This window comes from Zeus faber (genome assembly GCF_960531495.2).
Source record: "Zeus faber genome assembly, chromosome: 13".
Lineage (NCBI taxonomy): Eukaryota > Metazoa > Chordata > Actinopteri > Zeiformes > Zeidae > Zeus > Zeus faber.
In genome coordinates this window covers 23,981,509-23,995,866 of record NC_137198.1, presented here as the reverse complement: position 1 = coordinate 23,995,866, position 14,358 = coordinate 23,981,509, and the positions used below count along the sequence as shown (strand labels likewise).

Below are 14,358 nucleotides of genomic sequence, written 5' to 3'. Positions count from 1 at the left end.
GATACAGACGAAGAAATGACGCACTCTGCTATGGAGACGGGTGAGTGTGCTCGTAGCGAGAACTCAGGGGATGGCCAAACGAAAGACGGCGCTGAGAACGAACAAAAACCCGACGACCCTTTCAAGAAACCGGCCCTTTTGTCTGCGCCTTCGTTCGCCGTCAAACGCGGCTCCGCGGCGGCTCCGTCCAAACCGGCGCAGGAAAATTACAAACTCGAGGCGGAACCTGGCGATGGTTGTGACGCTAGTTCGGGTTCTGCTAAGGAGGAAAACGAACCTTCAGAAAAGGAAGACCAGCGAGGAGAGAAAACCTCTGAAAAGGAGACGGAGAAGGCTATGGCGCCTGTCAAACCCAGACAAGAAGCCAGGGTCCACTCGCAGCTCTCTGTCAGAGCGCCCCCTGCCGCTAAGTACAAGGCCCAGCCGCCTCTCTCCTACTCGGAACCCGCCTGGGGTGGGGTGGCCGAGGCCCCCTACGAACTGGAGATCCTAAAGAACGGAACCATCGTCGACAAGCTGCCTCTCACGCAGAAGAGCTACTTCGTGGTGGGACGCCTGCCCGTGTGCGACGTCTCCCTGGAGCATCCCTCCATCTCAAGGTACCATGCTGTGGTGCAGTACAGAGGAGGAGGAGAACAAGAGGAAGAGGAGGATGGTGGTGGCTCTGCGGGGGAGGAGAGGGGGTTCTACGTCTACGATCTGGGGAGCACTCACGGCACCGTGGTGAACAAAAACAAGATCCCGCCGAAGACTTACATCAGGTTGCATGTTGGGCACGTCCTGAAGTTCGGCGGAAGCACCAGGCTCTTCATCCTGCAGGTGGATAGCAACAAATGGCCAACGTTGTGTCCGTCTTCGGTGCTCTCAAATTAATCTGTCTCGATTTTCCAGGGTCCTGAATTCGACGAGGAAAAGGAGTCAGAGTTGACGGTGACGGAGCTGCGGGAGCACGCCCGCAAGCAGAGGGCGGAGCTGGAGAAGAGGATGATGGGAGAAGAAGGCTCCAACGACGACGATGGTGGCGATAAGGAAGAGACGGACGGAGAAGGCGGGAGGGACAAGGACCCAAGGAAAAGTTCCAAAGAGGAGTCGGGCTGTTCCTGGGGGATGGGTAAGAAAGTTAGAAAACAAACAAACACAGAGCTCTGAACTTCTTCTCTTCCTTCTCTCAATAAAAATGTCTATCCTACAATCCACACTGCAGCAGAGGAGGCAGCACCAGAAGAAGATGAGAATGAGGAGAACCCCTTCGCCACGGAGTTCCAGGAGGACCAGGAGGCGGCCTACCTGAAGGACCCCAAGAAGGCCCTGCAGGGCTTCTATGACCGAGAAGGTGAGGGTGGAGGGGTGGGGGCTCAAGGGTCGATGGCTTCGAGAACTGGGATGAGCGAGACAGATTGGCCCATATGCTTTGGGACCTGTACGTATTTCCTCCAACATATTGCCCTATCCAACTTGGCAACGAAGGCGTCGTGGCTCAAGTGAAAGAGAGCTGACGCATCATCAGCAAATTACAAAGATAAGACTGAACTCATGACTTCCCCCGTTGCTTTCTTGTCGCCCAACACAATTACGTACGTTTGTTTTCTTCAAGACAGCGTGTATCCAAAGGAACACTGTCACCTAGTATTCTGGTGGCGTACTGCAGCCAGTGCACCAAACTACCGCAGAACTATGAAAAGCGCACCCACCACCTGCTGCCGTAGACGCCGTAGGGGAAAAACCACCGTAGTTAAAGGCTGGATCATACTTCTCTGTCTGCACCGGTGTCATTTGGAGACATTGCCGTGGCTGTTTTCTTTTATACTTGTACGGCTTTTGTGTATAATGTTATGTGTCCACTGCGTGGCATTTAGTGAACCACAATGTACAGAAAACCAAAGAAATCTTTTTTTTTTTTTTTACTTTAGAACTCAAAAATTTGGATATACAAATATTAATCAATTTTCCCGCTTCTATCTGCTTCATTTTCTTTTCCGTTTTGAACCCGCCTCCCGACAGGATGTTAGACAATTAAACAAATCAGTGTGTTTGACTCGCGGGTCGGCAACCTGCGTCTCCCGAGCGGCATGCCCCTCTTTAGCCCCTCCCCAGTGGCTCCCTCTGGCTTTGACAAAAAATTATATAGAAATGAATAATGGTAATTTTTCGACATTTTTATTTTCATTTATTATTGTTGTAGGCCTAAAGTGATTCTTACATTCTTCAATGGTAAATATGTGTAGCCTATATACCGTATAAAAAAAAAAAAGTTTTAACATTTCAGTCAACTAAAATGTGCATCGGTAGGTTTAGGTTTTCTGAGTTCCAGCTTTGATGGAATGCATCTGCTTGTTAGCACGCCACAGGAACGTGTGGAGGCGGGGTCTTCACGTGTCGAGCAACCAATCAAAATCGGGTATTCGGCCCCGCGCACATGCAGACATTCCAGCCAATGGTAGAGCAGACAGCTGGGAGTGGATACTGGATTGCAGCAGCACGCACTCTCCGGGAACGCTCTCCTCTTATTTGGAACTATTTCGCCAGCAATACAGTAGCTATGCATTCCAAATCCCAAAACAGAAAGGTCTCGGAGGAAAATAAAGAATTTAAGTGTGTGGACCGATATGTTTGCTTTCACCGCCAAAGCTGCTGGCTTACAGCTAAGCTTGATTTGCAGCGAGAAATTAGCAAACAAAAAAGGTCATATTGAAAGACATTTCCAGAACATACACACTGCATTTGTTGAAAAGTATCTGGCTGGGGATGATAGAGAGTGATTTCAGAACTGCTGTGGAATTTAAGAATTTCCAACATAAATTTATGCAGCAAAGGCACATATTGGTGTATAAAAATTAAACAGAATGTGTTTTAGAAGTGTTTTACACTCAAAAGGGAGGACACCAATTCTCCCCGCTTAATGTGCCCCCCCCCCCCCCCCCCCCCCCAATGTTCAAACAAAACCTAGGCCTCTGCTCCCGCCGGCGGGAGCTTCCAGCCAAATCACCTGAGACATCTCTTCAGTGTCCTGCCTCTCATTTGCACTTGACTGCATTCAAAAAAATATATATTCATGAATTCTGAATTAGATTAATGTTGTTAGGCCAATTTAGATTTAATAGGCTGTGTTACCTTCATTATAAGGCTACAGGCTGTTTTGTGCCTGCAGATCGATTTTCTTTTTTCTTTTTTTTTCCCAAAAGTGGCTCTTTTGACAGTAAAGGTTCCTGACCCCTGCCCTAGAGGACTAAATACAAATACTGCTAGCCAAACTACACAACTGAAGAAGCAACAGTTTAAAAATAGAAATGGCAATATGTTCCAGCATGTGCATAATCTCGTGCACGAGCACGCAAACAACAAGAGGCATTACATTTTATTAGTTGACCTTCCAGTCCATGGCCGTCAGCTTGAACTTATTAAGTTGAATTAAGTTATTTAATACATTTATTTTTTGGTTTTATTTTCCATTATTGTCGTATTTAATGGATGTACTGACTATTTTCTCTTTTGATTGAGAATATACAAAACGATACATTCCTCTTCGCTAGCCAATTTAAAATACCCTGCTCTATGCTTCCTCCGACCAAATTAGTGATGTTGCCGCCCCTTGTGAATTAGCCGTTTATGACCTAGGCAAGGCCCCAAAACGTGTGTATGGTAGGGTTGCCGCAGTTAACATTACTTGCATTACAACACCATTGTTTTGACTTTTTTTTTTTTTTTATAGAAATAAAACCCATTTAGTTAATTTGTCACATATCAGCGCCAACGTTGAACAAATAAAAAAAAAATCGAATTTGTAAAATGCTAAGCATGTTATCAAGACTTTACAAAATTGAAAGTGGCTGCTTGTGCGCGCAGCATACTCACAGCAGTCTGCTTATCACGGGAAGAGAGAAGGCTATTGGAGACCTTAGATCAGGTATAGATCGGGACCTTTCTCCCTCCATCTGTAATTAACGGCCGTGCCGTACACATAAAAATGTGTAATAAAATTAATTCATCTTCGAAAAAAAAATATATTTTTTACTTTATTTTTATTTTTATTATTATTATTTATTTAGTAGTTCCCTGCCCAAAGCGATGCAACTCGACCAGGCAGACTGTCCAGGGGGCGATGGACCGTGCACTTACGTCACTGAAGGTTCCTCTTGTGCTGGCTTGTCTCTGCCCTGGAGTAGGAGCTAAAAACAAAAGCCCCTCAAAATGGAGCTCTAAGAACTACGATCGTTCCTAGTTCCTGCAGTGTGAACACAAAAAAGGGAGGGTTCCTCCAAAAGTTCTTGCGGTGAGAAAACGCCTACTGAGCACTTTATTAGGAACACTAAACTCTTACTGGGTAGGTCTTCTCTTCGCTTTCCAAACAGCCTTAATTCTTAGGCATGGATTCCACAAGATGTTGGAAACATTGCTTTGAGATTCTGGGCCATATTCTTCGTAGTGTTGGGCCTTGAACATGTTGGTAGGAATACCCTCTGCCTCTGTTGAGTGTATATTTTAAGCACTCATTTGACATGACTAATTCAATTTCAGGAAATATGTTTATTTTAGGTCTGTATCTGAATATATTGACAAACGCAAAAATCTGTGCAGGTTGAAGACTGTCATGTTGACTCCTCTTTTTTATTTGCATGACAGACTATTTAAGGTCGAAATGTAAGAATAGAAGCTTTTTAAAATGTTTTCTCTCCTATTTCATACTATTCTGATATCCCAAACCATATTCATGTATTGTTCTCTTACACATCGGCAGATTTCCATTCAGAGTAATTGTTAATTTCCGCAGATGGTCGATTGTCTTATTTTTCGTATTTTCCAGGGGAAGAGCTGGAGTTTGAATATGAAGACCAAAGCCACGGGACGTGGCTCTGCAGGATAAAGTAAGACGTGCAACTCGTGATATGTAGTTTTAATACTTAAAGGAAAACTGGTTTAAACAGGACCTTATTTGATGTTCGATGGGTCAATTTAATAGAGTCTGATGCTCATCACTTTGGCTGACTCCCAGTGATTGAAAAATGTCTCTATTACCATATATTAAATACCGGAGTTCTCCTTTAACCTTGATGCTTTGTACTGATAATGTGCACTCAGGGCTCCGGACCAACTTTTTCCATTAGTAACACTGGTCCTCCCGACTAAAATTTTAGGAGCACCAGCACAAAATAGTAGTACCACTCAAATCGACATGCAACGCAACACATTCATATTTTTTCCATCCTAACTGTATTACTTATAAATGCTTTGGTAATAAATACAAAATTTACAGAAATAACAATGTGCTATTTTATTTTAAAGGAAAGGTCTCAAAGTGAAGTAGGGCTTTAACAGAAAAAAAACATTAAGTTAAATAGTACCAAATAATAAATGAACACATGTAAACATAAGGTTTGTGGTCAGTACATTACTGTCATTTACAACCACAACAAAAGAAGTAAACAAGCAACTCCCTCCGATATGCCTCCCCTTCCCCACCCTTAGAGCACATCCCCCTGAGGGCTATTAGGGCTAGGCCCCTCTGAAGGCCAATTCTTCAGGTTGGGCCTTCTATTTCTTTTACCCTGACTGAACCACATCTGTACAGACTCCTTGGCATCAAACTCCTCCAAGCTAGTTACTCGAAGACTTATTCTAATCGAGTCCTCCACTATTAAAATTGTATAAAAAAAAATAAATAAAAAAAAAAAAGACATTTTAAAACGAAAATTAACATTCAGGAAAAAAATGCAGTGTTTCAGCAGGAATAGCCTAACAATAGCTTAATTAGCGCTTTTTTTTCTAGTCTAAATATTCTAAAAATCCTTTTTAGTTTAAATAGTGAGTTGGAGGTCAGATCCCCACATTGTTATCTTTCAAAATAGTTATTAAAATAAAAACAAAATTTTCAAATTCCATAAATTCACGTCATGTTTATTGACTTCCAGGCTGCCGGTGGACAATGCCGCGGGGAAGCAGCTGGTTGCCGAGGTGACGCACACGGGGAAGAAGAAGGAGGCGGCCGTGCAGTGCTGCCTGGAGGCCTGTCGCATCCTGGAGGCCAGGGGGCTGCTGCGGCAGGAGGCTGGTGAGCGGAACATTCGTACAAGCAGAACATTCCCGAGCCGGACACCGACCCTTGGAGCTCTGTTGATTCCTGCATTTTCCCTTCCGCCCTCCAGTGTCCCGCAAGCGCAAAAAGAAGAACTGGGAGGACGAGGACTACTATGACAGCGACGACGACACCTTCCTGGATCGGACCGGTGCCGTGGAGAGGAAGAGGCAGGGCCGCATGAAGAAGGCCGGGAAGATCGAAGAGCGTCCGGACACATACGGCTCCCTGGTACCGGCCTACACGTCTCCCCCCTTTTAAAACTGTTGCATCCGACGGTCGAATCTAAGGGTGTCACAATTTTCCAAATCCATGATTCGATTTGTCTGTCGATTTTAAGGTCACTATTGGATTTTCGATTTAAACATATGTATTTATTTATTTTTCAGCACTGACGTCTATGCCATTGTTAAGCCCGTTTCACACATAGTTCCCAGATAACCTTTCCGGCACCGTTAGAGAGTTTCACTATTCACACACGCAGCAACATTCTGGAACATTTCCGTCTTGCGCCTTTACATGCCATGATAATGCGGGAAAAGATGGGGCAAGGGACAGTCCAGCAGAAGTCACCCGGTCCGCACCTCCTGCGCTGAAGAGCGACAGACGGAGCAGCAGCGCACGTTCCTCTTTCACAACAAATACGCCTGTGAAATAAATCCTTAAATAAATAAACGAGGCAATAAATATATAAATTAATATTTAAATGAGTGAATATACACCCGATGGACCGGGTGGAGGTGGTGGTGCGCCCGTGTGCCGGCCAAGGTCGGGGGGGGGTCTTTTATTCCAATTCATAGGATCTTTCATCACTTTCATTGCGCCGCAGGATTTTGTGAGATCCTCTGAATCTAAAGTTGCCATTTTCAAGCACGCAAAGTGAGAGCACTAAAGTCCTGCAGCTCACACCGCAACAAACCACATTTCAGGAAGATCGGTTGGGAGCCAGGGGAGCCGCTCACAGTGCATACTGCAATTGTTTACCGGCAGTTGACCGCCCCAATATGGTGACCATGTCGGACAATATTACCCACAAAAAATACAGGGGAGAATCGCGAACATGTTGTGATTTCCAAGTTCGAAATCGAATGCTCGTTATTATCGATTTTTGATTTTGAATTGGAATCGTGGCACCTCACTGAATGACAGGGCGTTAAAAAAACACCTTTGTTATAGTGTTTGAAAAGAGCTCCAAAAACTTTATGTACATTGTTTTTGATCTTTTCTTTATATCTCATAGCAGTTTTTTTTAATGGTAAATATGGAAACACACAATGTTGATTTATATACAAAGCCGGTCGAAGGAGTTGTTTGTGCTTCAATGTGAAGACTTTTTTTTATTTGTGTTTAATTTAGGTGTCCAAACTGGCAGATGTGGAGAAGGAGCTGGCAGAGTGCCAGAGAAAGCTCCGTGCTGATGGGAATGGTTAGTGAAGTTCAGCTTGTCATAACCATTTTGTTTACACCCATCTACAGATTTTATTCTATATACAGTGGGGCAAAAAAGTATTAAGTCAGCCACCAATTGTGCAAGTTCTCCCACTTAAAATGATGAGAGAGGCCTGTTATTTTCATCATAGGTATACCTCAACTATGAGAGACAAAATGAGAAAAAAAAAAAAAAATCCAGAAAATCACATTGTCTGATTTTTAAAGAATTTATTTGCAAATTATGGTGGAAATAAGTATTTGGTCAATAACAAAAGTTCATCTCAATACTTTGTTTACATACCCTTTGTTTGCAATGACAGAGGTCAAAGTTTTCTGTAAGTCTTCACAAGGTTTTCACACACTGTTGCTGGTATTTTGGCCCATTCCTCCATGCAGATCTCCTCTAGAGCAGTGATGTTTTGGGGCTGTCGCTGGGCAACACGGACTTTCAACTCCCTCCAAAGATTTTCTATGGGGTTGAGAACTGGAGACTGGCTTGGCCACTCCAGGACCTTGAAATGCTTCATACGAAGCCACACCTTCGTTGCCCGGGCGGTGTGTTTGGGATCATTGTCATGCTGAAAGACCCAGCCACGTTTCATCTTCAATGCCCTTGCTGATGGAAGGAGGTTTTCACTCAAAATCTCACGATACATGTCCCCATTGATTCTTTCCTTTACACGGATCAGTCGTCCTGGTCCCTTTGCAGAAAAACAGCCCCAAAGCATGATGTTTCCACCCCCATGCTTCACAGTAGGTATGGTGTTCTTTGGATGCAACTCAGCTTTCTTTCTCCTCCAAACACGACAAGTTGAGTTTTTACTAAAAAGTTCTATTTTGGTTTCATCTGACCATATGACATTCTCCCAATCCTCTTCTGGATCATCCAAATGCTCTCTAGTAAACTTCAGACGGGCCTGGACATGTACTGGCTTAAGCAGGGGGACACGTCTGGCACTGCAGGATTTGAGTCCCTGGCGGCGTAGTGTGTTACTGATGGTAGCCTTTGTTACTTTGGTCCCAGCTCTCTGCAGGTCATTCACTAGGTCCCCCCGTGTGCTTCTGGGATGTTTGCTCACCGTTCTTGTGATCATTTTGACCCCACGGGGTGAGATCTTGCGTGGAGCCCCAGATGGAGATTCAAGATTCAAGATTTTTTTTTTTATTTGTCACATACATATACATACTTCCATACATATATGCAGTGAAATGTAATGGAGGGAGATTATCAGTGGTCTTGTATGTCTTCCATTTTCTAAAAATTGCTCCCACAGTTGATTTCTTCACAACAAGCTGCTTACCTATTGCAGATTCAGTCTTCCCAGCCTGGTGCAGGTCTACAGTTTTGTTTCTGGTGTCCTTTGACAGCTCTTTGGTCTTGGCCATAGTGGAGTTTGGAGTGTGACTGTTTGAGGTTGTGGACAGGTGTCTTTTATACTGATAACGAGTTCAAACAGGTGCCATTAATACAGGTAAGGAGTGGAGGACATGAGGAGCCTCTTAAAGAAAAAGTTACAGGTCTGTGAAAGCCAGAAATCTTGCTTGTTTGTAGGTGACCAAAGACTTATTTTACCGAGGAATTTACCAATGAATTCATTAAAAATCCTACAATGTGATTTCCTGGATTTTTTCCCCCCATTCTGTCTCTCATAGTCGAAGTGAACCTATGATGAAAATTACAGGCCTCTCTCATCTTTTTAAGTGGGAGAACTTGCACAATTGGTGGCTGTCTAAATACTTTTTTGCCCCACTGTATATTTAGGCGAAATGGCACAACTGTCGCAATGTGAATTGTTCATACAAAGGTGTGTTGTTTATGGTATTTTATGTTTGCGATTTTTTTTATTGTTCATTTGTCTGTGTATTTTTTTGTTTGTTATGATTAGGTTTATTATATTTATTTTTCTGGTTTAATTTTCAAACTTCTAGTCAACTTTTGGGTTTATTGTATTATGCTGAATTGTTGTTGTTTATTTTTTTGTTTTATTTTGATGGGTTTTGTCTTTATCATGTACTTATTTATCATTAGGTTTATTGAATATTTACCAAATAAAATTTTATTTTTTAGGTCTTTTACTGGTTTATTATTTAGCGTTATGCTTGTTTTTCTTGTTTCTTGTATATTGCCAAATTGTTGTTGTTTATCTATCTAATATCTATCTACTGTATCTCTCCTCTCTCGCTCTCTCTCTCTCTAATCCCGCCCTCTCTCTCTAATCCCGCCCTCTCAGACTCCTCGGGTGCGTCTACCGAGGACTCCCTGGACGCCTTCATGATCACGGTGCGCAGCGAGGCGGCCATGGACGCCGTTGAGCGGCGGAAGCTTCACGTGCACGTGGCCAACCTGCGCAAGGAGGCGCAGCGGCTTCAGAAGCTGGTGGAACTCACCCGGCCCACCCAGATGCCCTCGCTGCAGCCCATGTGAGACACCACACAGTTTTACCCAGCAATGTATATTTAAAAAATCTAATTCAACATATAAACGTATGACCGTATGTATACGTATGCGACCAATAACCTCTTGAATCTTGAACTGTAATTGTTGAGTATCCGTAATGATTGACACGTAAATTGTGAAACATTACAGCTGGATTTGACCTAGATGTTAAGATGAGGTGTAGAGGAAAGTATAAAACTATAGAACTACTTCTAAAGTATAGAACTATGTCAAAAGTACAGAACTATAGAATTTATAAGGTAAAAAACTATTTCTAACGCATAGAAAAATTCTAAGCCAACTACAGCACTCTCTCTAAGGTGAATAACTATAGAACTCTATTTAAGGTATATACATTTCTAAGTTATAGAGCTCTATAGGTATAGAGCTCTCAAGGTATGGAACTATTTAAGTCTTTCTGAGTTATATAACTTCTTTTAAGTTGTAGCTATTTTTAAGTTATAACTTTTTAAGTTATAGAACTCTTTCTAAGGTATAGAACGCTTTCCAAGTTATAGAATTAGAGAACTATAGAATTTCTTTGAAGGTATATAACTATTTAAGTTATGTAACTGTAGAACTCTTTCCAAGGCATAGAACTCCTTCTGAGGTATAGAACGATAGAATTTCCCCCTGATTTCAAGAGGGAAACTCTGGAGACACCACTGTTAACATTATATTCAGATTATTTGGAGCAACTTACCAATTGACATTTGTGATGTGCGTAGGTCTCCCACTGGAACCTCAGAAGCACAGAAGCCGAAGAAGGCCTTGCCGCTGTTTGGGGCCATGAAGGGAGGCAGCAAGTTCAAACTGAAGACCGGTACTATTGGGGTACGTTTTTCTCTTTTCAATTACCTTTATTACTTTCCTTACTACTGCCTATTGCTTTGCTGTGGTAAACCGCATCACATTTTCTCTGCCGCTACCCCCTCTCCTCTCTTGCAGAAGTTGCCCCCGAAACGCACAGCCTTGCCAGAAGAGCTCTTCAACATGAAAGGTGGAGGGGAAGGAGAAGAGGAGGAGGAAGAAGAGGAGGTAGAGAAAAGCGAAGAGAGCATCGATATAGACTATGATAATGAGCGTGTCTCTCATGATGGTGAGCCTCGAGAAGACAGCGAATCACACTCTCAAGACGACGAACAGCCACTGTCCCTCCACTCCGAAGGTTAGGAATCAATGGGAAATGATAACTAAAAATATAATAATGCTACTACAGTACTGTCTAATATGATATTGAAGCCGATTCTGAGATAGAATTAAACACATGTCACAATATCTGCATGTGCTTTTGCTTTTCTCAGGATATGTCTTGAGGTCTTGAAAAAAGTCTTAAAATGTATTATATTTTACAAATATAATACATTTTATTGCCTATAAGTATTTTTTGGGGTTTGATTTCTTCATATATTTCTTTTTGTCAAAATAAGTGAAGTTCTTCTCCATCAGTCAACATTTCTGATGTTATGAAACCCTAAGCCTACCGCTAAACCTAAGAACTACTTATATGTACCTGATATATAGCACTTACACTAATACTTGCCTGCAATACTGTACTTTATTGAATAAGAGAGAGATATTTTGTCCAGAACTTAGTCTTTAACTTCAATTACAACTTGTGAAATTAATTTACATGTGTTTTAAAAAGTAGTAGAATTTACTTTCTTATACCTGCGGACGCCCTGATTCTATTACATTCCTCGAAATGCCACTAGGTGGCAGTAGTTCCATAATGTAGACAGAAGCTATACATTTGTTTAGCTGTCTTTTGTACAGCCAGCCTCTTTCCTGACCTTTTGAGGGGGAAAAAAATAATAATGGGGGGAAAAAACACATTTGGATACATTTTAATTATAAAATGTCAAACTTGTTCTGCTTTGTGTTTATGGTAGCTTGTGGCTGGCAAAATACTCACTATTGTTTTGCATAATGTCCTGACAGAGCAGAAACCCAACATGAGGAACGATGAAAGTTCGGCTGAGGGAGTGAAGCAGGGACCTTCAAAAAGCAGCAGAAAGACTCCAAAAGCACCAAGTCCAAGTAAATACTGTCATTTGGATTAAAAAAAATAAATAAATGTACTATTCAATATTTACGCTTGTGTATTTATCTTGTTTGGGCGTCCCGATGTTTAAATTGGCATAGACCCCGAAGTGGAAGAAACGCCGTCAGTCGATCCCAGTCCCAGGGGGAGCAGGAAGAGGAAACCGATCGGTCCCAGCCGGGTGAGAACCTCACACGCTCTCAACATCGTGAGATTATTGGGGAAAAAATTGTGACTTTACCAAAATTACCATTACCTTACCAAAAACGTTCTCTCCACAGCCTCCGGTGCCTCTTTCAGGACAGTATCCAAAGGACGACCCGGACTATTGTGTCTGGGTGCCGCCTTCAGGTACAAGCAGCCCTGCTGATTATAGTATTCAAATCATTAATCATTAGATTTTCACTTTATGTCCGTGTAACTGAGGACACGTCATCCTTTGGCCACGTGTTCATGTCCATTTGCAGTAATCGGGCAAACGTCATCCCTATTTTCATATCCTTCTGCCATACACAACTATTTACTCCTGCGATCCATCCGGAATCGCACGCTTGCATGCTATTAACTACATTGGATTTGTACGTAAACATTTTAAGTACGTTTCCTATGTAACCATAGTATGCATTAAATAGTATGCAAAAAGATACTACCTCTGGTCATGACACTGAAAGATGGATACATCTTAAATACATACACACAGTAAATACATACATAGCCAATAATAATAATAAAGCAAGAGGGGGAAAGAATTAGAACGTGCAATCACTGCGAAATAAGCTAATTTGGCAAATACAGTGAACTTAATAACCTAAACAAAAACCTAAACCTAAACAAAAAAACCACACATAGGCTAGTAAACTAATCTCACAATGCATTGTGATAATACTACTTTGGAACGACGACAATCAACAATGGCGGAGATGGGGTTGCGGCAGACGCCACGTTTTCCTTGCATAGTAAATGACCCTTGACCCATAGTAAATGACACAGGACTTGTAGGCTTACTCGAGTTAGGTTAATCCAAAGTCACGTATTACTGTTGGCACTATTAGTAATGTTTTTTGTCATTGTCAATGCTAAACAAAGCAGACTCCCACCAACATGGGGCTCCTAGCTAGCAGCAATAACTGAGGGTGAGGGGGAACTCGTGGCGCCCTCTGGAGGATCTTTGGACACGACCACTGAGTCGCTCGATAGACTTGCCGTTGGAAAGCTTGTAAACGCTCAGCGGCAGAAAGTGCAAAGAATTTATTTTAAGCCGCTATCAGTCCGATGGCCGACATCAAAGAAACAAACCCTTAGTGACGAGACCAGGTGTTGCTTTGACTATTGGGACCCCGAATGAAATAGAGAATAATGTGCTTTTATGGTGTCTGCAGCGCTCTCCTCCATCCTCGGCCGCAGAACGCACATCAAAGTCGCTCTTTTTCCAACAATAAGATAATCACCAAAAAAATGTGGAAATGACGCAAATGCCAAGTGCAGCTTGGACGGACCCTGAACCGCACGGCGCTCTGGCCTTCACTCAGTACCGCAATTGATGTAACGACCGGGTTCCCGTGCCACTTAAGTCGACAAAGTCGAATGAAATTTGGCATATACAGTAGGATTAACCTTTCTGAAAACCGATTATGGAAAACCACCAAACGTGTCTCTCTGCGTCCCACAGGGCAGAGTGGCGACGGCCGCACCCACCTGAACGACAAGTACGGCTACTAGAAGGAAGAGGATCGTTTCGAAACGGACAGGAAAGATCACTCCCTTGGCTTTCGTCCCAAACCACCTTCCGTAGAGCACTGGATCGAAAAGCCCAAGGCGTGGGATTTGTACATACTGGATCAGGGTTTTGGGGAACGTTGATCATGGATTGACGTTATTGGACATAATTGATAAGCACAGATCAAGCCGGTCAGCACTACTACCCTCGGCGTCCCCAGAAGCAGGTGATGGACGGGCAGGGGAACGGTGCACTTCAGTGCAGCGCAGCCGCACGCCCCGGAGGCACCACACTGGCACCACTCGTCCCTGGAAATACCAGGAATGGGCGGCGCCGGCAGAATATTTCTGTCCTACATTGCGCTCCAGCTCTCTGGTAAGAGCGGGGAGCGAAATACAACGTTGACTGATCTCTGTTCACAGCCTTCATCGGCTGGTGCCACCTGACGTCCAATCCCGTAGGTTGATATCTGGCATCACCTTTTCTGCTTCTTCTTTTTCGCCCCCAAAGTAGAGTTAATAGAGGAGAGAGAGAGAGAGAGGGAGGAAGGGAGGGAGAGAGAGAGGGAGGGAGGGAGGGAGGGAGAGCATTGAAGCAGCTTTTCTGACCATCTGGACACTTGGATAGCTTACTAGATGAAACGCAAGCTGATAATGAGT

General features: G+C 43.2%; 1 protein-coding gene across 1 annotated transcript; it reads left to right on the top strand.

Moving 5' to 3' along the window:
* Positions 1 to 2: 2 nt before the first annotated feature.
* slc4a1ap (solute carrier family 4 member 1 adaptor protein) lies at positions 3 to 14,225 on the top strand. Its single transcript, XM_080012430.1, has 14 exons — positions 3 to 819; positions 892 to 1,111; positions 1,205 to 1,333; positions 4,802 to 4,862; positions 5,907 to 6,046; positions 6,141 to 6,301; positions 7,427 to 7,496; positions 9,733 to 9,922; positions 10,667 to 10,772; positions 10,887 to 11,106; positions 11,880 to 11,978; positions 12,084 to 12,163; positions 12,264 to 12,333; positions 13,652 to 14,225. The coding sequence occupies exons 1-14, from the start codon at positions 16 to 18 to the stop codon at positions 13,699 to 13,701; spliced, it is 2,400 nt and encodes a 799-aa protein (XP_079868556.1). The 5' UTR covers positions 3 to 15; the 3' UTR covers positions 13,702 to 14,225.
* Positions 14,226 to 14,358: the final 133 nt, after the last annotated feature.

What these genes read in the sequence shown, in the direction of transcription:
- slc4a1ap (XM_080012430.1), top strand. Translation starts at nt 16, where the DNA reads ATGACGCACTCTGCTATGGAGACGGGTGAGTGTGCTCGTAGCGAGAAC. An exon ending in GCTGCTGCGGCAGGAGGCTG is followed by an intron (nt 6,047 to 6,140) that starts GTGAGCGGAACA and finishes TCCGCCCTCCAG; the next exon opens with TGTCCCGCAAGCGCAAAAAG. An exon ending in GCTCCGTGCTGATGGGAATG is followed by an intron (nt 7,497 to 9,732) that starts GTTAGTGAAGTT and finishes CCGCCCTCTCAG; the next exon opens with ACTCCTCGGGTGCGTCTACC.